The 25,645-nt window shown below is 40.9% G+C and overlaps 2 protein-coding genes across 5 annotated transcripts in view; one reads left to right on the top strand and one right to left on the bottom strand.

The window, feature by feature from the left end:
* Positions 1 to 212: 212 nt before the first annotated feature.
* Positions 213 to 22,979, bottom strand: LOC133658570 (CAP-Gly domain-containing linker protein 3-like). 4 transcript variants are annotated; one of them, XM_062060746.1, is made up of 14 exons: positions 22,936 to 22,979; positions 10,262 to 10,608; positions 7,921 to 8,060; positions 7,718 to 7,811; positions 7,352 to 7,513; positions 7,149 to 7,267; positions 6,817 to 7,053; positions 6,583 to 6,718; positions 6,369 to 6,512; positions 6,163 to 6,297; positions 5,844 to 5,967; positions 5,710 to 5,777; positions 4,647 to 4,719; positions 213 to 4,567 (listed from the first exon to the last, which is right to left on the bottom strand). In XM_062060746.1, exons 1-14 carry the CDS (start codon positions 22,962 to 22,964, stop codon positions 4,513 to 4,515), a joined length of 1,863 nt encoding a protein of 620 aa, XP_061916730.1. In that variant the 5' UTR covers positions 22,965 to 22,979; the 3' UTR covers positions 213 to 4,512. The 4 variants fall into 4 exon arrangements, with proteins under 4 accessions (XP_061916730.1, XP_061916731.1, XP_061916733.1 ...); XM_062060747.1 differs by having other exon boundaries at positions 6,163 to 6,294; XM_062060749.1 differs by lacking the exon at positions 22,936 to 22,979 and adding an exon at positions 18,987 to 19,092.
* Positions 22,137 to 25,645, top strand: part of LOC133658572 (mitochondrial import inner membrane translocase subunit TIM50-like) — a 63,395-nt gene continuing 59,886 nt past the window's right edge. The window contains exon 1 of the mRNA XM_062060750.1: positions 22,137 to 22,422. Within this exon, the coding sequence (XP_061916734.1) occupies positions 22,216 to 22,422 (207 nt within the window). The 5' untranslated portion in view covers positions 22,137 to 22,215. The remainder of the gene's footprint in view (positions 22,423 to 25,645) is intronic.

The following is a 25,645-nucleotide window of genomic DNA, read 5'->3' as shown; positions in this document are numbered from 1 at the left end:
TACACATAGTCGCACACATACACATTTTGGGTTAGTTTCACACTTCGTAATATTGTATATAAATAAATAGAGCTAAACGACGTCTCCTTCCTCCCCGCCTGTACCATAACATTTTCTGAGGTGCTGCTTGGTGAAACAACGTTTGAGAAGCATTGTTTTCGTGCGTAGGGCCAGTGGCGTGCTTCAAATAAACGTAAAAAGAAATAGAAAAGCAACATCAAATCAGTTTATTTAGTAGAATATTGCAGCACAGTAGTTGTCATCGGATGCATTTCCATGCTCAGGACGAGTTGGACAAAATACACAGCATGCAGTGACTGGATGTTTGCGTCACGACGTCTCCACACAGGACACCAATAAAAAACACAAAATAACTCAAAAGTACACTTGGTGAGGTTATTGAGACGATAAAAGCTGTACAGTACATAGGTAGTTGGCGGGAAGGACCGAATTTGTCAACACAAGAAACAAGATGACTTTTGTCATGGCTGCTCGCTTGTACAGTAGCAAACACACTGACATCCATCCATCCATCCATTTTATACCGCTTGTCCCTTTCATGGCGTGTTAAGAAACGTTAGAACGACCCCAAGTGTGTTTTATCTACAGACGAGACTGTCCTACATTTGAAATCATAGGCACGGTCCTTGGAACAAGTGAACAAGAGCTACAGGTGTACAAGCGTAATATCATTTATGGTAGTAGATCTATAAATATATAACTACACACTAGTGACCTCTGGTGGCCAAAAAGCAGAATGTGACCTCCAAGCAGACAACATGTCAGGAAGGGGCCCAAAGAAAGAAAGGCTGACGATGATAAAGAGACGCAGACAGGGGATTATGATCATTAGGGAAATTATTAATTTTAAGGCGTCCTCGTAGGACCTCGGTCACAAAAGGACGTGACGAGACCGACTAGATTCAGCGAGTAAAAAAAAAAGGAAGAATAAAGGCGACTCAGTGATTGTTGGGCGATCAAATATTGAAAGTGTGAACGCTGATGATAATACTCTTAATGATAATAATTATAATACGCTTTCATATAAGGCGGCAACACAAAGACGTTAAATACTTCACTTTGTTGCATACTTGCCAACCTTGAGACCTCCAAATTCGGGATATTTTGGGGGCGGGGTTAATGGGGGGGCGGGGGGGGGGGAGTATATTTATAGCTAGAATTCACTGAAATTCAAGTATTTCTTTATATATATATGAAATAAATACTTGAATTTCAGTGTTCATTTATTTACACATATACACATAACACGCCTCTCTACTCATTGTTGTATTTGAAAGTGCAATGCTTTGCAGCCAGTAGCACAGCCCTTGAAGGAGCATAGGTATGGGCAGTGTAATATTCTGGGTTGGAGTCAATAACCAGGCGAGGTGACAAAGTTACGTCTCTTTACTTCATACTCAGAACCGACTCCCACACTTGCCGTCAGGGTGCGCAATACAATGTAAACCGTTGGCCAACCAAAGTGTTCTGTGGTTACTTTTTGGTTGGCCAAGCGGACGTGACGACAGGCTGTCCTAACTCAGGTCCGCACGGTCCTGGAGGGGGCGTGCCTTAAGTCCGGCTGGAAATCGGGAGAAATTCGGGAGAATGGTTGTCCCGGGAGATTTTCGGGAGAGGCACTGAAATTCGGGAGTCTCCCGGAAAATTCGGGAGAGTTGGCAAGTATGCTTTGTTGTTTGGGCTGATTAGCGGTTTTGGTGAAGGAGATATACTGTATGTATGACACAGATCTAGGTCTGTTCAAGACTTATTTGGTTCAGGTTTGCGTCAGTGCTTCTTCCATCCGACACATCTTCAGACTGGAAGCAAGCAAGAAGAAGATGATTTAGTCGCGTTTGACTTAACTAAAGACGTCTTTGCGGCTAGCTAACATGCTAATGCTAACTCAGAAGCTGGGACACACGTTGGACAACTGTCGCTAGAAGTCCCTTAATTTAGCCTGCTCAGTGGCTCTTGTGGTTAGAGTGTCCGCCCTGAGACTGGGAGGTCGTGAGTTCAAACCCCGGCCGAGTCATACCAAAGACTATAAAAATGGGACTTATTGCCTCCTTGCTTGGCACTCAGCATCAAGGGTTGGAATTGGGGGTTAAATCACCAAAATGATTCCCGAGCGCTGCCGCTCACTGCTCCCCTCCCCTCCCCAGGGGGTGAAACAAGGGGATGGGTCAAATGCAGAGAGTAATTTCACCACACCTAGTGTGTGTGTGACTAGAAGTGGTACTTTAAATGACATGGTCTAGTTTGCATCGTGAACTCCTCCGATCTCCGATCAATATTTTCTTAAAAAGTGATTGTTGTAACACATCGATTAGTTTCAGCTCTATGAACACACGCTCTCTCTCTCTCTCTTGAATTAGCATTGTTTGCTCACAACGAAGGACGCTAACGAGCTTGTTGCTACACGATCGGGACCGGAAGACTCCATCAGTCCACAACTTTGTCACTTCCTGACTGGCATTTCTATGAAATGAAGTAAAGCTGGGAAATAAAACAATATCAATATGGCCAGCCGGGAGACATAGTCTTCCCAACGTGTCCTGGGTCTTCCCCGTGGCCTCCTGCCGGTCGGACGTGCCCTAAACACCTCCCTAGGGAGGCATTCGGGTGGCATCCTGAGCAGATGCCCGAACCACCTCATCTGGCTCCTCTCCATGTGGAGGAGCAGCGGCTTTACTTTGAGCTCCTCCCGGATGACAGAGCTTCCCACCCTATCTCTAAGGGAGAGACCCGCCACCCGGCGGAGGAAACTCATCTCGGCCGCTTGTACCCGTGATCTTGTCCTTTCGGTCATAACCCAAAGCTCATGACCATAGGTGAGGATGGGAACGTAGATGGACCGGTAAATTGAGAGCTTTGCCTTCCGGCTCAGCTCCTTCTTTACCACAACGGATCGATACAGCGTCCGCATTACTGAAGACGCCGCACCGATCTCACGATCCACTCTTCCCTCACTCGTGAACAAGATTCCGAGGTACTTGAACTCCTCCACTTGGGGCAAGATCTCCTCCCCAACTTGGAGATCAATTACTTAATTTAGTGGAATCTAAGTTCGGGTGTATGTACAGATCGGTACGGTTTGGAAAAAGACTATATTCTTTAATGTTTTTTTTGTATTGGAATAAAGATGACATTAAAAAAACCATGGTAACCGTGACAGTGTGCGTGGACGTGACGTGGTCTTTGCGCGTGCGTGTCTTCCGGTATCAATCGTGTAGCGACAAAGCTAAAAGGGCAAGCGAAACTTTCGGTGGCTCACCAAGTTGATGCGCCGAAAAACAGCGCCTCTGGTGTTTCGGGGCGGGATTGCACGTCTTGCGCTCAACCCGGACCAAGAGCTGCCAAAAGAATCAAGACGTGACTACGCAGGACTATAATCCAGGTTTATGAATTATACGCACGTTTACGTCAGCCTCCAAAAGTATCCTATAATCTACGAAAAACTTGCCCGAGGACTCTGAATCATACTTGCCAACCTTGAGACCTCCGAATTCGGGAGATGGGGGTCGGGGTTGAGGTTGGCGGGGTTTGGTGGTAGCGGGGGTGTATATTATAGCGTCCCGGAAGAGTTGGGGCTGCAAGGGATTCTGGGTATTTGTTCTGTTGTGTTTATGTTGTGTTACGGTGCGGATGTTCTCCCGAAATGTGTTTGTCATTCTTGTTTGGTGTGGGTTCACAGTGTGGCGCATATTTGTAACAGTGTTAAAGTTGTTTATACGGCCACCCTCAGTGTGACCTGTGTGGCTGTTGGTCAAGTATGTCTTGCAGTCACCTACGTGTGTAGGTAGAAGCCGCACACAACATGTGCCTGGCCGGCACGCTGTTTGGATGGAGTTAAAGCGGATGCGACGACAGGTTGTAAAGGACGCTAAAGGCAGTGCCATCACCGCACGGCCCCAATATTGTTGTCCGGGTGAAAATTGGGAGAATGGTTGCCCCGGGAAATTTTCAGGAGGGGTAATTCGGGAGTCTCCCGTAAAAATCGGGAGGGTTGGCAAGTATGCTCTGAATACTCGCTAAATATAGCAACAAAGCAGCTACGAGAAAGCAATGCAGAGACAAGATGGACGCCAGGAACAGATCCTGTATTGAACTTTCCCGTGTTTGACCAACATCTTCCGTTTTCACGTCAAAAAAGCAGAAGATTGACGCTAACTATTGTTCCCAACTGTCAGCAGCACATATTGGAATTGTTTAGATACACAACAGCATCTCGGAAGTCGAAACAAACAACGTGGAGCTAAAATCACACGCTGATGACAAGTAAACAAAGAGCAAGCTAAGCTAGGAGGTGAGATGCTAATGAAGAGAGTATCTGGTGTGGAGAATTGGGGGTTGGGGGGTTCTTTAGCAGGAAGGTTTGATCAACATTTCAACAAGGCACTAAAGATTGAAAGGAGAAGAAGAAGGTGGACTGAGAGCTGGAGAGAGGAAGCTTTCGCCGGGTTGGACGAACAACAGCGATTGTTAGCTAGCAGGAGGACAGCAGCGTAGTTAGGACTGCATCTCAGCTCGCAGCATCCACGGGAACCAACAGCAGAAGAGCAACCTGAAGCACAGGGAGAGCAGTTGAGAGAAGAGCTACGGACATCTGCCATCTTGGCAGCCATGCGACACATGGCCTCTACCTGGATATGGAGCTTTCCGAGGTGAGGTCTTTAGGAGAACGCACCGTGTTGAAGTTACGCTTGGGCTGCGCCACTGCAAGGAGACAAAACACGTCAATCGCACGGCGGACGTACCGTGGATTTGTGCGAGAGGGGGTGACCTTCCTTGATCATTCCGGTCTACACTTTTCATGCGCTAGAAACAGTATTTTTCAACCGGTGTGCAGTGAGATACCGTCTGGTGTGCCGTGGGAGATTATCTAATTTCACCTATTTGGGTTAAAAATATTTTTTGCAAACCAGTAATTATAGTCTGCAAATAATGTGTTGTTGTTGAGTGTCCGTGCTGTCTAGAGCTCGGCAGAGTAACCGTGTTATACCATACCATACCAGTAGGTGGCAGCCGGTAGCTATTGCTTTGTAGATGTCGGAAACAGCAGAAGGCACGGTGCAGGTAAAAAGGTGTCTAATGCTTAAACCAAAAATAAACAAAAGGTGAGTGCCCCTAAGAAAAGGCATTGAAGCTTAGGGAAGGCTATGCAGAACGAAACTGAAACTGAACTGGCTACAAAGTCAACAAAAACAGAATGCTGGACAACAGCAAAGACTTACTGTGGAGCAAAGTGACAATGTACATCCGAACATGACATGACAATCAACAATGTCCCCACAAAGAAGGATTAAAAACCACTGAAATATTCTGGATTGCTGAAACAAAGTGGATGCGGGAAATATCAATCAAAGGGAGACATGAAACTGCTACAGGAAAATACCAAAAAAAGAGAAAAAGCCACCAAAATAGGAGCACAAGACAAGAACTAAAACACTACACGCAGGAAAACCGCAAAAAACTCAAAATAAGTCACGGTGATGATGTGGCAGGTGGTGACAGTACACCTACTTTGAGACAAGAGCTATAGTGATGCATGCTTGGTTATGGTTTGAAGTCATATCCAACAATTGCGACAACGACTTTTTACTTTTAACTGAGTTTAGTTTTTTAATGATTTCTGCTGGTGGTGTGTCCCCGGATTTTTTCAACGCAAAAAATGTGCCTTGGCTCAAAAAAGGTTGAAAAACTTACTGGTGACCTGGTGGACTTTCTTCACCATTGAGTTGTCTCTCTGTGAGGCGTCTTTAGGTCCTCCAATCCTGGGAGAAAAGACGTCTTCTGTCATGGCACTTCCTTTGACACAATTCAAAAGCAAAGGCTCTCACCTCTGGACCCGCGAGGGGGGAGCAAACACTCCATATTTGGGCAGGCAGTTGAAGTAGCGCACTCCAAACACAGAGCCGTCGTGTTTACCCGTGGGCTGGTCCAGCTCGACACCGAACCAGAAACCTACAGGACGGGCACGTCTGATTCTCAACATGTTTGATACAACTGAGAGTTCTCAACTACCTCAATGAACAAGCAAGGGATTTGGTTTGGAAAGGAATCAGTCATGTTCTTAAAACAGAGTCCTGAGGGACACCACATGTCCTCACGTTTCAGACTCATTCAAATGGCTTTGGACTCTAGCAGAAACCGACATACCTGGAGCAAAGTCGGTTTTTCCAAAGAAGCGCACAATGCCTTGCTTCTGCCCGGCCACCAGGACATGATCTCCGACCTCAACGTTCAGTCCTTCGGGATCCAGACTGACTACTGAAGACTTTTTCTTCTGGGCTGCTAACAAACACACACAGTCAGAGCTTGTTCTTCTACCTTGGTGTGACTCTCATGCTTCCAAAGATACTTGCCTTTCTCCTTCTTCTCCTTTTCCTTCTTGGTCTTCCCAGCGAGGCGCGAGGCCAGGTCCATGCGGGGCGTTCTGGGGGTGGAGGTGACAGAGGAGACTGTCTGGTCCACAACTTTGGAGATCTTTGACACTGGAGCAAAAATCCCTGCAGAGCAGAAAGGAGTTTCTACTTTCTACCCCCTACTGGCAGGGACACGGCACGGTGGTGGTGTTACCTAGTTTAGGAGGGCATATGAAGTAGCGAACGCCACCGACGCTGCCGTCGTTCTTCCCCTCAGGCTCGTCCAGCTCCACGCCGACCCACTGACCACTGGCAAACTCTGTGGTACCGCAGAACCTCAGTGTCCCGTTCTGAAAGACAAGTAGACGTTTATGTCAGAGAGTTATCAGACCATGTGGTCTATTGACTGGCGAGGTTCTGTGAAGGAACGAGTCGTTGTGGTACCGACCTTCATGTCGTCCAGAAGCACTCGCTCTCCCAGCTTCATCCCCATCGAGGACAACATCAGGTTCCCGGGAATGTTGTCATAGTTGGGCAGCGTGGCCCTGGGAAGGTTGCAGCTCAGTGGAACCGCGTCTTGCAGCAGCTGCTTCAGCTCTTTGGCCACCATGGCGGCCTCCGCCTTGTCCAGACTCATGTCCATCGGGTCTGGGACCACCTCTGCCGGCACCTGGCCCTTCTCGTTCTGCAGACAAAGAGATGGGGCACGGAGACTCCATCAGTGGACTCCGAGAAAACTTTCATGTAACGTATCTGAGAGAGTAAGTGTCAAGTTCTGACCCGGACGGTGGGGTTGGCGCCGTGCTCCAGCAGACATTTGACCGCACCCAGGCACAGGTTGGAGGCAGCGATGTGCAGCGCCGTCCCGTGGTGGTAGTCATTGCACGTGGAGTTCAAGACTGCGAGACAACAAAGGACGTTAGACCACGCCTCACGTTGCTGTCGGGGGGAAAACATCCCACAGCACGGTTGTCAAATTCTACCTCTGGGTTTGGCAGCTTTGAGCAGGACTCGGACCAGTTCTGGGACATCGAAGTAGGCGGCGTAGTGCAGAGCGTTCATGTTTGTCCAGCGGCTCCTCAAACTCACGTCGGCGCCAAGAGAGATCAACTGGCTGGTGAGACGCAGCGATGCCGCCGGGTCGCCTGCACGCACACAGAAGACACCAGGTCCATGTTTACACCAGGTCCATGTATACACCAGGTCCATGTATACACCAGGTCCATGTTTACACCAGGTGCATGTTTACACCAGGACCATGTTTACACCAGGTCCATGTTTACACCAGCGGAGCACAGGACCGATGAGTCATCATTAAATGCTGCAGACGTTGAGTGTCAACATCTCACCGACGCCGTGCGCGCCCGCCTTGCAGCTGTAGTGAAGCAGCGTCATGTCCGTCAGACCGTCACGATCGTTCACATGGCAACCACGTTTCAGGATCTGAGACCCAGAGACACAGGTCCGTCATCATTTGGTCACATGACGAGGGGTCTTTTAGCCCCGTCTAATGGGCGGAGGGATGAGAGCAGCGACCAGCATGACTTCTCACCTCGTTGCCGATGACGTCGATCTTGTGCTGCACCTGGGGGACCCACTGGCGCACAATGGCGAACAGCTCGGGGATGGTGGTGTGAGGGTCCATGAGGATCTCCAAACAAGCAGGGTCATTGGGGTCAAAGAAGGTGAAGGCTGAGGACCACACACACATTGATTTTAGGGGGAATTACAGTGAGTGTATTTAAGGTGGTATGACATTGTGTGTTTAAGATAGTGTACATTTAAGGTGGTTTGACAGTATGTAAGGTATGTACATTTTTAGTATGTAAGGTGTGTACATTTAAGGTGGTTTGATAGTATGTAAGGTATGTACATTTAAGGTGGTATGAGAGTTTTTATGTAAGATATTTACATTTAATGTGGTTTGATAGTATGTAAGGTATGTACATTTCAGGTGGTGTGAGAGTTTTCATGTAAGATAGTGTACATTTAAGGTGGTTTGATAGTATGTAAGGTATGTACATTTTTAGTATGTAAGGTATGTACATTTAAGGTGGTTTGATAGTATGTAAGGTATGTACATTTAAGGTGGTATGAGAGTTTTTATGTAAGATATTTACATTTAATGTGGTTTGATAGTATGTAAGGTATGTACATTTAAGGTGGTATGAGAGCTTTAATGTAAGATAGTGTACATTTAAGGTGGTTTGATAGTATGTAAGGTATGTACATTTAAGGTGGTATGAGAGTTTTTATGTAAGATATTTACATTTAATGTGGTTTGATAGTATGTAAGGTATGTACATTTCAGGTGGTGTGAGAGTTTTCATGTAAGATAGTGTACATTTAATGTGGTTTGATAGTATGTAAGGTATGTACATTTAAGGTGGTTTGATAGTATGTAAGGTATGTACATTTAAGGTGGTATGAGAGTTTTTATGTAAGATATTTACATTTAATGTGGTTTGATAGTATGTAAGGTATGTACATTTAAGGTGGTATGAGAGCTTTAATGTAAGATAGTGTACATTTAAGGTGGTTTGATAGTATGTAAGGTATGTACATTTAAGGTGGTATGAGAGCTTTAATGTAAGATAGTGTACATTTAAGGTGGTTTGATAGTATGTAAGGTATGTACATTTAAGGTGGTATGAGACCTTTTATGTAAGATAGTGTACATTTAAGGTGGTATGAGACTTTTTATGTAAGATCGTGTACATTTAAGGTGGTATGAGACTTTTTATGTAAGATCGTGTACATTTATTGTGGTTTGATAGTATGTAAGGTATGTACATTTAAGGTGGTATGAGAGTTTTTATGTAAGATATTTACATTTAATGTGGTTTGATAGTATGTAAGGTATGTACATTTAAGGTGGTATGAGAGCTTTAATGTAAGATAGTGTACATTTAAGGTGGTTTGATAGTATGTAAGGTATGTACATTTAAGGTGGTATGAGACCTTTTATGTAAGATAGTGTACATTTAATGTGGTTTGATAGTATGTAAGGTATGTACATTTAAGGTGGTATGAGAGTTTTTATGTAAGATATTTACATTTAATGTGGTTTGATAGTATGTAAGGTATGTACATTTAAGGTGGTATGAGAGCTTTAATGTAAGATAGTGTACATTTAAGGTGGTTTGATAGTATGTAAGGTATGTACATTTAAGGTGGTATGAGACCTTTTATGTAAGATAGTGTACATTTAAGGTGGTTTGATAGTATGTAAGGTATGTACATTTAAGGTGGTATGAGACTTTTTATGTAAGATTGTGTACATTTATTGTGGTTTTATAGTATGTAAGGTATGTACATTTAAGGTGGTATGAGAGTTTTTATGTAAGATAGTGTACATTTAAGGTGGTTTGATAGTATGTAAGGTATGTACATTTAAGGTGGTATGAGAGTTTTTATGTAAAATAGTATACATTTAAGGTGGTATGAGAGTTTTTATGTAAGATATTTTACATTCATTTAAGATGGTTTGATAGTATGTACATTTAAGTTTGTATGAGAGCTTTAATGTAAGATAGTGTACATTTAAGGTGGTTTGATGGTATGTACATTTTAGGTGGTATGAGACTTTTTATGTAAGATAAGTTACATTTAAGGTGGTATGAGAGTTTTTATGTAAGATAGTGTACATTTAAGGTGGTATGAGAATTTTTATGCAAGATAGTGTACATTTAAGGTAGATTGGTAGAATGTGGGATCTGAGCCGAGGATGTGTTGTGGTTTGTGCAGCCCTTTGAGACACTTGGGATTTAGGGCTGTATAAGTAAACTTTGATCGATTGATTGAATGACAATGTGTATGTGCGAAAGTGTAAATGACAGTATTTATGTAGGGTAGTACATATTTAAGGTGGTACGACTGTGCGTACGGCATACCGTAGTCTTTGGGAAGGGGTGCTTGGGCAGAGGGGTGCACCATAGCTCGACGTCGGGGCTCCTGGACTGGACTAGGGAGCGCAGACACTGACAGGGGCTCAGTCTCAGGAGCAGGATCACATTCCCTGTCCACCGAGCCCTCCTCCTCGTGTTCTTCTCCTTCCTCTGCCTGCTCCTCCTCTATCTCATACCCCCCCTCCTCTTCTTCATCCTCATCCTCCTCTTCCTCAGTCTGTTCCTCCTCCTCCCTCTGGACCCTCCCGTCCTCCTGGTCCTCGCGGTCGTGCCTCTCCTTCTCCTGCATCTCCAGGTTCTCCTCTTTAGTCATGATACGTGAAGCTGCGGGCCTGGGAGACACAAAAAGACGCGGATGAAGGCCAGACCACTTTTCATTTGGAGTCCAAGAACAAGTCCGAGGACGATGGAGGCAATAAAGCTACCGAGGCTGCAGCCAAATCAACACATCTTTGTCCATCTGATTGAGAGTCAACACTGCACTTAACAAATGGACCAGATGATGGAGTCCAACCAGCAGCCGCTCCCTTCCTCTCACAAACACTCGTACTTCTAAAGGATTGTTATCCAGGAGCAATTGCACTTTATCATGATGCAACAACACCCGTAATTTTCTCACTGTTTTTACTATTTAGTTTCATATTTAGACCAGGGGTGTCCAAATGCGGCCTGGGTGCCATTTGCAGCCTGCAGATCATTTTTTTAGGGCCTATTACAAAAAAAAACATAAAAACTGTTCGCACACTAATAACACAAAGCTGCGCATTCCTCCAAAAATAATTGACTAGATGAGGCAATTCGTGAAGGAATTGCGTGTGAATGCTCAAATGCTAAAGTTGAACTGAAATGCTGATACAATGTAGTACGAATGTAAGTAGTTTGAATGTTGGAATGGTTTTAATGTTGAATAGTTTGAATTTCCAGGAAAACCCGAAATTTGGTTTGGAACTTGGGAGAGTGTTAGTTGGAATGTCCAGGATGAGTAGAATGTGTTGATGTTGGAACGGTTTGAATAGGTCGAAAAATGTGGGAATTGTGCAACTTGGAAAGATGTCCCATTCATTTCAATGGGAACTTTCTGGAAATTTGTGAATTTGGGGAAAAGTAGGATTTAAAAAAAAATGATTAGGAGCGTGGATGTCCTGAATGAGCTGAATTAGTTGGTGTTGGAATTGTTTAAATCGGTCAAGAAATGTTGAAGTATTAACAGTTTTTTAATTGAGAAATTGTGTTATGGAATTCCTGGAATTTCAGGAAAACTGGGAATGTTTCTAGTTCTTAAACCAACTTGTTTTTTTGTCCTGACTAAGAAAACATTTTTGACGGTAGAACAATTGAAATGGGATGAATACAGGAATAGGAGTAGTCAAACGAAAAAAAGTTGGAAATAGGGTTAGAAAAAAAAAACAGGAATTCCTGGAAATTTGTTGAACGTGGAAAATTGTTGTTTGAATGTCTAGAATGTGTTGAAGGAGGAATGGTTTCAATCGGTTGAAGAATGTGGGAATTGTGCAACTTGGAAAGATGTCCCATTTATTTCAATGGGAACTTCCTGGAAATTTGAAAATTTGGGGAAAAGCGGGATTTAAAAAATATATATATTAGGAGCATGGATGTCCTGAATGAACTGAATTAGTTGGTGTTGGAATTGTTTAAATCGGTCAAGAAATGTTGAAATATTAACAGTTTTTTAATTGAGAAATTGTGTTATGGAATTCCTGGAATTTCAGGAAAACTGGGAATGTTTCTAGTTCTTAAACCAACTTGTTTTTTTGTCCTGACTAAGAAAAATTTTTTGACGGTGGAACAGTTGAAATGGGATGAATACAGGAATAGGAGTAGTCAAACGAAAAAAAGTTGGAAATAGGGTTAGAAAAAAAACAGGAATTCCTGGAAATTTGTTGAACGTGGAAAATGGTTGTTTGAATGTCTAGAATGTGTTGAAGGAGGAATGGTTTGAATCGGTTGAAGAATGTGGGAATTGTGCAACTTGGAAAGATGTCCCATTCATTTCAATGGGAACTTCCTGGAAATTTGAGAATGAGGGGAAAATCGGGATTTTAAAAAAAAATTATTAGGAGCATGAATGTCCTGAATTAGCTGAATTAGTTGGTGTTGGAATTGTTTAAATCGGTCAAGAAATGTTGAAGTATTAACAGTTTTTTATTTGAGAAATGGTATTATGGAATTCCTGGAATTTCGGGAAAACCGAGAATGTTTGTAGTTCCTAAACCAACTTTTTTTTTTGTCCTGACTAAGAAAAATGTTTTGACGGTGGAACAGTTAAAATGGGATGAATAAAGGAATAGGAGTAGTCAAACGAAAAAAGTTGGAAATTGGGTTAGAAAAAAAAAAACAGGAATTCCTGGAAATTTGTTGAAAGTGGAAAATGGTTGTTTGAATGTCTAGAATGAGTTGAATGTGTTGAAGGAGGAATGGTTTGAATCGGTTGAAGAATGTGGGAATTGTGCAACTTGGAAAGATGTCCCATTCATTTCAATGGGAACTTCCTGGAAATTTGAGAATTTGGGGAAAATCGGGATTTAAAAAAAAAATTATTAGGAGCATGACTGTCCTGAATAAACTGAATTAGTTGGTGTTGGAATTGTTTAAATCGGTCAAGAACCAACCAAAAACGTTGAAAGAGCCATATTGGACTAAAAATACAAAAAACTAATCTGTCTGGAGCCGCAAAAAATGAAAAGCCGTATATAAGTCTTATAATGACGTAAGTGTCTATATTAGCTATAACAGCCTACTATCAAAATGACTATGTGTCGCAGGCTGAAGCAAATCTTCGTTGACAGAAATGTTGAAATTTTATATTTATTCTACACATTTTTACAACATTAGAAACCATTAGTAAATCAGAGGCTACTCAGAAGGTGAGATAACTCCTGGAAAAAAATGGCTTTTAATGGACAAAAGTGTGTCTAAGCTGTGTTTCCAAGCTAAAGGAAATGGCAGGCTGTTTTCTTTTAATAGATTTATTACAATATTTGGCAAGCTAGGTAATGTTTGCTGTGGTCTGGAACAACATGGCACACAAACAACTATCTGAAATGCAGCCATACAGATAATGTGGCATGAGACATGCAAATGTAAATTATATACAACGAGGATACAAGTAAAGGAATTTAAATGAGCTCATATATACCTACAAATGAGGCATAATGATGCAATACGTACATACAGCTAGCCTAAATAGCATATTAGCATTGATTAGCTTGCAGTCATGCAGTGACCAAATATACCTTATTAGCACTCCAACAAGTCAATGACATCAACAAAGCTCACCTTTGTGCATTCACGCACAGTATAAAACTTTTGGTGGACAAAATGACACAAAGGAGTGGAAGATTTTACATGTAAACAAACTGTTTATGTCACAGTCCACACTATGGTGAGTTCAAAAACCGCCGAAATTAGTAGGACAAAACAATGTTCACTAAATGCTGTCATCAGTGAAGCATACACACAAACATATTAAACAGTGGGCTTTCTAACAATTGGGAAGGTTTGTGTCGTGTTTGTCCTCAAACAAAAAACATACTAAAACAAAAAATATATATTTCCCTAGAGATGTCCAATAATATCGGACTGCTGATATTATCGATCGGAAATTATCGGTATCGGTTTCAAAAAGTAAAATGTATGAGTTTTTAAAACGCCGCTGTGTACACGGACGTAGGGAGAAGTACAGAGCGCCAATAAACCTTAAAGGCACTGCCTTTGCGTGTCGGCCCATTCACATAATATCTACAGCTTTTCACACACACACAAGTGAATGCCATGCATATTTGGTCAACAGCCATACAGGTTACACTGAGGGTGGCCGTATAAACAACTTTAACACTGTTACAAATACGCGCCACACTGTGAACCCACACCAAACAAGAATGACAAACACATTTCGGGAGAACATCCGCATTGTAACACAACATAAACACAACAGAACAAATACCCAGAATCCCTTGCAGCATTAACTCTTTCCGGGACGCTACAATATACTACCCCCGCTACCAGAAACCTGCCCCCCCAACCCCGCTCACCTCAACCTCTTCATGCTCTCTCAGGGAGAGCATGTCCCAAATTCCAAGCTGCTGTTTTGAGGCATGTTAAAAAAAATAATGCACTTTGTGACTTCAATAATAAATATGGCAGTGCCATGTTGGCACTTTTTTCCATAACTTGAGTTGATTTATTTTGGAAAACCTTGTTACATTGTTTAATGCTTCCAGCGGGGCATCACAACAAAATTAGGCATAATAATGTGTTAATTCCACGACTGTATATATCGGTATCGGTTGATATCGTAATCGGTAATGAAGAGTTGGACAATATCGGAATATCGGCAAAAAAGCCATTATCGGACATCTCTCCCCATCTTTTTCCATTTCCAATCCTTTTTTAAAAATGCTCCAGGAACCACTAGGGCGGCACTAGAGTTGCTGACCCCCGCCCTAAGAGTTACAAAAAATGTTACATCGGTTTTAAAAATGAAAACCATCAAAATGGCCCCTGAATGCTTTCATTTTTTCAGTGCCTCAGTGGAGAAAGTTTGGACAGCCCTGATTTAGACTCTTTTGGAAAGAGCGGACACGCACGGAGAGAAGGGGCCAAAAAAAAGACTGCTTTGTGTGTCAAAGGAGACGTCGCTATGGTCAGACGCACAAACAGCAGCACTCTTGTGCTGTTGCTGTCGGTTGCATCACGCAAACACCAGCATTTACCAACTACTCCACATAAACTCGCCCTTACTACTAATGTTACTCTTTTTAAACGTCACAAGCGTTTTTGTTTTTTTTCATAAAGAAATACAATCATGTGTGCTTACGGACTGTATCCCTGCAGACTGTATTGATCTATATTGATATATAATCTATATATTGTGTTTTTTATGTTGATTTAATAAAAAATAATTTTATATTATATAATAAAAGAAATTGTATTATTATTATAATTTTTTAAATCTTATATATATTGTATCTTATCTTATACCAGGGGAGTCTTTTTTTTCATGGAAGCCTGCTTCTGCTACTCAAAAATGAAATTATGCCCGGAGCTAAGTCATAATTACCAATCGGTCCGCGGACCGGTACCGGGCCGCAGCCCGGTAGTTGGGGACTTCTGATATAGACGACATAAATTACATAAATTTGTCCGGCAGTAGAGCTTTTAATACTATCGTCATATTGTGAGAATGCATTTAGATGACACCTTCTAGCATGTGTCCCGCAAATTAGACGGCGACAAGCGAACGACCGTGTCATCGACGCAGCGAACAGTCCTTGCTCGGATCTAACGCCCGTCCACACAATCACTAAGTAACCTGCCTAGTGGTTAGAGTGTCCGCCCTGAGATCGGTAGTTTGTGAGTTCAAACCCGGCCGAGTCATACCAAAGACTATAAAAAAATGGGACCCATTACCTTCCTGCTTGGCACTCAGCATCAAGGGTTGGAATTGGTGGTTAAATCAGCAAGAATGATTCCCGGGCACGGCCACCGCTGCTGCTCACTGCTCCCCTCACCTCCCAGGGGGTGATCAAGGGTGATGGGTCAAATGCAGAGAATAATTTCACCACACCTAGTGTGTGTGTGACAATCATTGGTACTTTAACTTTAACTTTAATCCTAGCCTCCAGCAAATAAACTGTTTCCTCCATGTAACATTATCACTGGAGGACGAGGAATAGCTAAACATGCTACGCTACACACCGTAGGAGGATACAACAGGCCTAAGCTATCTCTCTTGAATGTTAACAGACGTGAGTGGATAAATACAAATATCAACAGTAACAATACAAAGTATAGTATCAGTGTATGGTTGATACTACAGTCATGTTTATCATTAGCAAATTTTTTTGGGGTCATTTTTTATTTTTTATAACTTTAGGAAATAAGTATAATAATATAAATGTATATACACTATATTGTCAAAAGTATTTGGCCACCCATCCAAATGATCAGAATCAGGTGTCCTAATCACAGGTGTATAAAATCAAGCACTTAGGCATGGAGACTGTTTCTACAAACATTTGTGAAAGAATGGGCCGCTCTCAGTGATTTCCAGCGTGGAACTGTCATAGGATGCCACCTGTGCAACAAATCCAGTCGTGAAATTTCCTCGCTCCTAAATATTCCAAAGTCAACTGTCGGCTTTATTATAAGAAAATCAAAGAGTTTGGGAACAACAGCAACTCAGCCACCAAGTGGTAGGCCACGTAAACTGACAGAGAGGTTAGCAGATGCTGAAGCGCATAGTGCAAAGACTTTCTGCACAGTCAGTTGCTACAGAGCTCCAAACTTCATGTGACCTTCCAATTAGCCCACGTACAGTATGCAGAGAGCTTCATGGAATGGGTTTCCATGGCCGAGCAGCTGCATCCAAGCCATACATCACCAAGTCTAATGCAAAGCGTCGGATGCAGTCTGGGTTTGGAGGTTGCCAGGAGAACGCTACATTTGGGACTGCATTGTGCCGAGTGGGAAATTTGGTGGAGGAGGAATTATGGTGTGGGGTTGTTTTTCAAGAGTTTGGCTTGGCCCCTTAGTTCCAGTGAAAGGAACTTTGAATGCTCCAGGATGCCAAAACATTTTGGACAATTCCATGCTTCAACCTTGTGGGAACAGTTTAGAGCGGGCCCCTTCCTCTTCCAACATGACAGTGCACAAAGCAAGGTCCACAAAGACATGGATGACAGAGTCTGGTGTGGATGAACCTGACTGGCCTGCACAGAGTCCTGACCTGCATCCGATAGAACACTGTTGGCATGAATTACAACGGAGACTGAGAGCCAGGCCTTCTCGACCAACATCAGTGTGTGACCTCACCAATGCGATTTTGGAAGAACGGTCGAAAATTCCTATAAACACACTCTGCTAACCTTGTGGACAGCCTTCCAAGAATAGTCGAAGCTGTAATAGCTGCAAAAGGTGGACCGATACGATATCATATTGAACCCTATGGGTTAGGAATGGGATGGAGCTTCAAGTTCATATGTGGGTCAAGGCAGGTGGCCAAATACTTTTGGCAATATAGTGTGTGTATGTATATATATGTGTATATATGTATATATATATGTGTGTGTGTGTGTGTGTGTGTGTGTGTGTGTGTATGTATATATATATATATATATATATATATATATATATATATATATATATATATATATATATATATATATATATATATATATTAAGATTAAAGTACCAATGATTGTCACACACACACTAGATGTGGTGAAATTTGTCCTCTGCATTTGACCCATCCCCTTGGGGAGCAGTGGGTAGCAGCGGCGCCGCCATTTTGGTGATTTAACCCCCAACTCCAACCCTTTGTTGTTGAGTGCCAATATATATATATATATATATATATATATATATATATATATATATATATATATATATATATATATATATATATATATATATATATATATATATATATATATATATATATATATATATTCTCAACGAAGTGGTAGAGGGAAGTCTGGCCTTCTCTGCTTAGGCTGCTGCCCCCATGACCCAACCTTGGATAAGCGGAAGAAGATGGATGGATAAAAAAATACATAATTCCTATTTTTATTTTTTAACTCAATGTGGCCCTGAGTCAAAAAGTTTGGGGACCCCTGTTTTTTTTAAAATTCATTATATAAATATTTCTTGCCACCTTATGTTGCATATTTTTAAAATGAAATGTCCAGTTCATTCTACCATCTAATATTTCAGCCAATAATGTGGTTTCTCTCTGCCAATGTCCACTCCGCCTATTTGTGTTTTTGTGTTTGACTTTCTTTCTACTGTTACCAAATAGCATTATTTACGGTTTATTACCGTGTATTACTGCCATGAGGTGGCGACTTGTCCGCCCGAGGGCAGCTGGGATAGGCTCCGGCACCCCCGGCGACCCCGATTGGGACAAGCGGTAGAAAACGGATGGACGGGTACCGTGTATTATAAACTGTACTATCCAAGTTCATACTGTTGTTTTGAAGCTTATTTTGCACTGACCAGGACGTCAATACCTGTGCACATTTTAATGCTGTGTAATGATGAAGCTAACAGGACATTTTTTCTTTATGTTGAAAGACTGACTTATTATTATAGTATAATTTAGATATATTCTTAGCAAATTGGAATGTTTACAGGTGAGACGAGCATCACATCCTCTGACTCATGTAGCACATTTGATGGTAGAAGGAGGGGTGGGCCCACGTGACGTGCAGCAGCATGGCGGCCATGGCAGCATCCTCCTCCTCCTCCTCCTCCTCATCCTTCTCTCTGCCTCCATTTTTTTTACCCCCAACACGACCACAAACACAAATGAACTCTCCAGTAAACAGAAACCAACCGAGCACACATCGTCAGGTCCACCTTGGCCGTGCTGTGCGGTGATGATGGCGAACAAAATAAACAATTATGGCTGCCTTTAAGCTTCCAGCCAATGTGCGCAGCAAAGAATTAAAAAACAACAACACCGCGCATGCACACAATAAAACACGCCATGAGGTCATATGTGACGACTTAATACGATATATAAATAAAATGACGGTGTCTGGTGATGGCGAAAGGGGACAATGGATGATTAAATTGAACAACGCCGTTCCTCCTCCTCCACATCTTAATCATCGTGACCGCGCACACGAACGCCAACATGGCGATCAATTAAAGGATTTCATAAATATAAACATGATTTTTTTTTTACCTGTAAACAAGCCACTTGCTCCTTGGCGACGATCCTCTCAAAAAACACCGACTATGTGGAAGTGGAGGAGGATGATGATGATGATGGTGCTGGACTTCTCTCTCTCTCCGCCCCTCCCCCTAGCCAACCCCTGTTACTGTTGTCCCACCATTTAAATTATTATTATTATTATTATTATTATTATTATTATTATCATTTTTATTTTGCGTGTGTTGTTTTTTCCAATCACGTGGCGGGAATTACCGAACAAAATAAATAATATGATGAGGTGGCGACTTGTCCAGGGTGTACGCCGCCTTCCGCCCGAATGCAGCTGAGATAGGCTCCAGTACCCCCCGCGACCCCAAAAGGGACAAGCGGTAGGAAATGGATGGATGGACATAGCAACCAAAACAACCCCATATTGACTCAAATGAAACATTAATATTACGATAATTGATAGCACAATATTATATTTTTTTGTCTAAAAGTGGACTATAATTTTAGATTATATTGTTTCAAGCAAGTTAATGAGAGCTATAATAATTAGCTTCTAGTCTTAAAAATGACATTAAATCGCAAATATTAGTGTATTTTCGCCTTGTTTATTTTACTTTTTACTATAGCATATTACATTAATCTATAGCGATAATTGATAGCACAATATTTGAATTTTTTGTCTAAAAGTGGACTATCATTTTAGATTTTATTGTTTCAAGCAAGTTAATGAGAGCGTTAATAATTAGTCCCTGGTCTTAAAAATGACGTTAAATCGCAAATATTATTGTATTTTCGCCTTGTTTGTTTTACTTTTTTATTAAAGCATATTACATTAATCTATATCGATAATTGATAGCACGATATTTGAATGTTTTGTCTAAAGGTGGACTATAATTTTAGATTATATTGTTTCAAGCAAGTTAATGAGAGTGTTAATAATTAGCCCGGAGTCTTAAAAGTGACATTAAATCACAAATATTAGTGTATTTTCGCCTTGTTTATTTTACTTTTTTTTTTTTTAAAGCATATTGAATTAATCTATAGCGATAATTGATAGCACAATATTTGAATTTTTTTGTCTAAAAGTGGACTATAATTTTAGATTATATTGTTTCAAGCAAGTTAATAAGAGTGTTAATAATTAGCCCGGAGTCTTAAAAGTGACATTAAATCACAAATATTAGTGTATTTTCGCCTTGTTTATTTTACTTTTTTTTTTTAAAGCATATTGAATTAATCTATAGCGATAATTGATAGCACAATATTTGAATTTTTTTGTCTAAAAGTGGACTATAATTTTAGATTATATTGTTTCAAGCAAGTTAATGAGAGCGTTAGCTTCTAGTCTAAATCTCAAAAATTAGTGTATTTTCGCCTTGTTTATTTTACTTTTTATTAAAGCATATTAAATTAATCTATAGTGATAATTGATAGCCCAATATTTGAATTTTTTGTCTAAAAGTGGACTATAATTTTAGATTATATTGTTTCAAGCAAGTTAATGAGAACGTTAATAATTAGCCCCTAGTCTTAAAAATTACGTTAAATCGCAAATATTAGTGTATTTTCGCCTTGTTTATTTTACTTTTTATTAAAGCATATTAAATTAATCTATAGCGATAATTGATAGCACAATATTTGAATTTTTTGTCTAAAAATGGACTATAATTTTAGATTAAATTGTTTCAAGCAAGTTAATGAGAGCGTTAATAATTAGCTCCTAGTCTTAAAAATAACATTAAATCACAAATATTAGTGTGTTTTCGCCTTGTTTATTTTACTTTTTATTAAAGCATATTAAATTAATCTATAGCGATAATTGATAGCACAATATTTGATTTTTTTGTCTAAAAGTGGACTATAATTTTTACATTATATTGTTTCAAGCAAGTTAATGAGAGCGTTAATAATTAGCTTCTAGTCTAAATTGCAAATATTAGTGTATTTTTGCCTTGTTTATTTTACTTTTTTTTTTAAAGCATATTGAATTAATCTATAGCGATAATTGATAGCACAATATTTGAATTTTTTGTCTAAAAGTGGACTATCATTTTATATTATATTGTTTCAAGCAAGTTAATGAGAGCGTTAATAATTAGCCCAGAGTCTTAAAAAATTACGTTAAATCGCAAATATTAGTGTATTTTCGCCTTGTTTATTTTACTTTTTATTAAAGCATATTAAAATAATCCATAGCGATAATTGATAGCACAATATTTGATTTTTTTTGTCTAAAAGTGGACTATAATTTTAGATTATATTGTTTCAAGCAAGTTAATGAGAGCGTTAATAATTAGCCCGGAGTCTTAAAAATGACGTTAAATCGCAAATATTAGTGTATTTTCGCCTTGTTTATTTGACTTTTTATTAAAGCATATTAAATTAATCTATAGCGATAATTGATAGCACAATATTTGAATTTTTTGTCTAAGAGTGGACTATAATTTTAGATTATATTGTTTCAAGCAAGTTAATGAGAGCGTTAATAATTAGGCCCTAGTCTTAAAAGTGACGTTAAATCGCCAATATTAATGTATTTTCGCCTTGTTTATTTTACTATTTATTAAAGCATATTAAATTAATCTATGGCGATATAACACATATGTGTTATAACAGTGGTTCTTAACCTGGGTTCGATCAAACCCTAGGGGTTTGGTGAGTCGGCCTCAGTGGTTCGGCGGAGCCTCTGCCGCGGAGGTCAAGACACACCCGACTCTTCGTGTAAATAAAAACTTCTCCCTAACGGCGTATTATGGACACAGCAACAGCAGAAGTCACACTGATTTGCAGGCGTGTAATTTGTTGTGAGTTCATGCACTGTGTTGGTTTTGTTCTTTGAACAAGGTGATGTTCATGCACAGTTCATTTTGTGCACCAGTAAAAAAACATAACTTAGTCTTGAATTTGGAAAAAAACAAAACATTTTATTTTTCACTAAAGAAGGGTTCGGTGGATTCGCATATAAAACTAGTGGGGTTCGGTACCTCCAACAAGGTTGAGAACCACTGTGTTATAATAACTTTGGGGTTTTGCCCTCAACAAACATGGCGGAATTGTGTCGCTACCGAAGGTCAGACGCACTCTCGCTTCTGATTGGAAGGTAAACGCAGGACACGCCTACTTGTCTTCTTGATGGCCTCCCTCCGCGCTGAGTGGATGTCATGCCTGTCACTCAAACTAACGCAACCAATCGGGTGGCTTTGTCCTTTAGCTCGCAGTCGTGGGAGCTCACCGGCAACTGCCATCCAAGATGTCGGCTACGCGTGTGTTCCCCATGTGTGTGCGAGCGAGCCGGGGCCTCGTCAGGCTCAGGAGCGGGGCGGTGGGCACCTCCACGCCCGCCCTGGTGGACACCGTACGGGCACTCTCCACGGAAAAACCGCCGGCCGGGCAAGTGGGTGCGACGGGTGGTCTGGCCCAGGCGATTCTCCAGGAGAGGCTCCAACAGCAGAGTCAGGTGAGGGGAGCTCGATTTGTTCAAAACGACAACGTCAGCAGGGCGGGAAAGAGGAAATGTAGCCGCAGTTGGTAAACCAGCTACCTTGAGACGTACCGGTGTTGAAAACAAACCACTGTACGGCCATGGCCAACCTGACGTTCGCTTATTTCACGTCCTTATAATCTTTCAGTTCGACATTGAGACAAGCTGACCGCATCGTCACCACGGTCACTTAAGTAACTAGTTAACTTCTAATGAAAGAATAGAACAAAAGGAACATTGCTCAGGTTTTTTAGCAGGTTAGCCACTGCTAGCATGCTAGCTAGCACTGTGATTGACTGTATATCTGGTCTTCTTAAAGTTAACCATAATCAAAACAAACACCCCATATAAGTCCAACCTTTACATTTTGTTGAATGTGTGCTTGTAATGCCAATTAGTGACCACAACATAAAATTAGCTAGCGTGCGCTGTCTAATGTCATAACCGGAGAATCCATCCATCCATTTCCTACCGCTTGTCCCTCCGTACCAAAGTCGTAACTGTTGCCTTGAAAGCATCTTGTTGTGGGTGACCAAACTGTGCTCTTGTGTGTTGGACTTGTTAGATAAATGTTACCAGTGAAGGTCAGAGTAGAGCCCGTCCTCTTCCCCTCTGGTGCCCACGACCCTCTCGCCCACTTCTAGAACCTTCCCTTAACCCAGCTTCTTGACATGAACACGCTCAAGTTTGCAGTGGCCAAATTGTAGATGTCTGTATCAACTAGAACAGTGTTTTTCAACCTTTTTGGAGCCAAGGCATATTTTTGTTAATTGAAAAAAATGCTTAAGCACACCAACTGCAGAAAACAAAAAATGTAAACTCAGTAGTTATTGACAGTAAAAAGTTATTGCTTCAATTGTTGGATATGAATTCAAACCATAACCAACCATACATCACTATAGCCCTTGTCTCAAAGTAAGTGTCACGACCTGTCACATCACGCTGTGACTTATTTGGAGATTTTTGGTGTTTTCCTGTGTGTAGTGTTTTGTGCTCTTTTTTTTGTGGCTTTTCCTGTTTTGGTGGTATTTTCCTGTAGCAGTTTCATGTCTTCCTTTGAGCGATATTCCCCGCACCTGCTTTGTTTTAGCAATCAAGACTATTTAAGTTGTGCGGACGCTATCCTACTTTGTGTGGAAATTGTTGATTGTCATGTCATGTACGGATGTACTTTGTAGATGCCCTCTCTGCTCCTCACGCTGTAAGTCTTTGCTGTCGTCCAGCATTCTGTTTTTGTTTACATTGTAGCCAGTTCAGTTTCCCCTAATCACTAATCCTCGCCTCCATGGCGACAAATAAAGTGAGTTTCTTCTTACAAGTATCATCCCTGCAGGACGAGGAATAGCTAAACATGCTTCACTACACACCATAGCTCACCTATGTCACAATGTAAACAAACGCCGTTGGTGGATCTACACCTGACATCCACTGTAATGATACCAAGTACAGGCGCGTATCTAGTCAATACTACTATGATTACATCTATATTTTTTAGCATCATTAAGTCTTTTTTAGTTTTTAAAATATTTATATTATGTTTATAAACTCAGGAAATACGTCCCTTGACACATGAGGTCTTTGAATTGATTGATTGATTGAGACTTTTATTAGTAGGTTGCACAGTGAAGTACATATTCCGTACAATTGACCACTAAATGGTAACACCCGAATAAGTTTTTCAACTTGTTTAAGTCGGGGTCCACTTAAATTGATTCATGATACAGATATATACTATCATATATACTATCATCATAATACAGTCATCACACAAAATAATCACATTTACATTATTTACAATCAGGGGTGTGGAGGGGGGGGTAGGATATGGACAGCAAGTAGTGGACATAGAGAGAGAGAGAGAGAGATCAGAAGGCATAAGAAAAAGTATCTGCATTTGATTGTTTACATTTGAATATGACCAATGTATGATCCTGTAACTACTTGGTGTCGGATCGATACCTAAATTAGTGGTATCATCCAAAACTAATGTAAAGCATCCAAACAACAGACGAATAAGTAATTATTACATTTTAACAGAATTGTAGATAGAACATGTTAAAAGACAAAGTAAGCAGATATTAACAGTAAATGAACAAGTAAATTAATAATCCATTTTTACAGCTTGTCCCTCATAATTTAGACAGAATAATAGAATGATAAATGACACAATATTCCGCCCGATTGTAGCTGAGATAGGCTCCAGCGCCCCCCGCGATCCCGAAGGGAATAAGCGGTAGAAAATGGATGGATGGATGTTACTGCATATGTCAGCAGACTAATTAGGAGCCTTTGTTTGTTTACTTACTACTAAAATACTAGTTGTCTTGTATGTTCACTATTTTATTTAAGGACAAACTTGCAATAAAAAACATATGTTTAATGTAACATAATATTTTTGGTTAAAATAAAGCCAATAATGCAATTTTTTGTGGTGCCCTTTATTTAGAAAAGTACAGAAAAGTATCAAAATACATTTTGGTACCGGTACCAAAATATTGGATATCAGGACAACACTACACTAGAGTATAAACAGATGTATTAACAGGTCATTTGCAAAACAAAATAAAGTTTGGCAGATTCGGAGCGAGAAACACGGACATGACATGACAACATGACATGTCTGTCAAACGTTGACAGCACTTTTTAAAAATGCAAGTTTTATAACTGTATCAAATGTCAGCATGTCTTTGGCGATGTACTTAATTAACCCCACTTTCTGTGAACGGACACTATTTTCCACTGTTTTGTTTACACTGACCTGGCTTGTTCACCAAACCCAAAGTGTGTGTGGACTGCCGGGTGATTGGGTTACAAGCGGGAGTGCAGGTCTGTTGTGTTTGCGCACATTCGGCAAACTGTCTCCACTGTGTTGATAGGCTCATCTTGCGGCATTTGGTTTTGTGATCATTTTGTCCTTGTTCGCTGCTACATGATAACTAGTTGCACTGTGTGATGCTAGCGGGCCATGGAATGAAGACAAGATAATTTGCCTCCTTTTCATTCCGCTATGGCACAAACGTGAGTAGTTGCTGAAACTGAAGAAAAGCGTGGATGCTCTTGAAGCATACACATGAGGATTTATCGACGCTGGAAAACTTACCGACTTAATTTAAATTTATCGTCTCTTAATTTAATTATCGATTTTCGGCCCAGGCCCAGTTGAATCTTTTAAATCTTATCACATGACATTCAGCTATTT

The sequence above is a fragment of the Entelurus aequoreus genome, linkage group LG10 (assembly GCF_033978785.1).
Source record: "Entelurus aequoreus isolate RoL-2023_Sb linkage group LG10, RoL_Eaeq_v1.1, whole genome shotgun sequence".
Classification (NCBI taxonomy): domain Eukaryota; kingdom Metazoa; phylum Chordata; class Actinopteri; order Syngnathiformes; family Syngnathidae; genus Entelurus; species Entelurus aequoreus.
The sequence above is the reverse complement of the archived record's forward strand: the minus strand, read 5'-3'. Positions and strand labels throughout refer to the sequence as shown.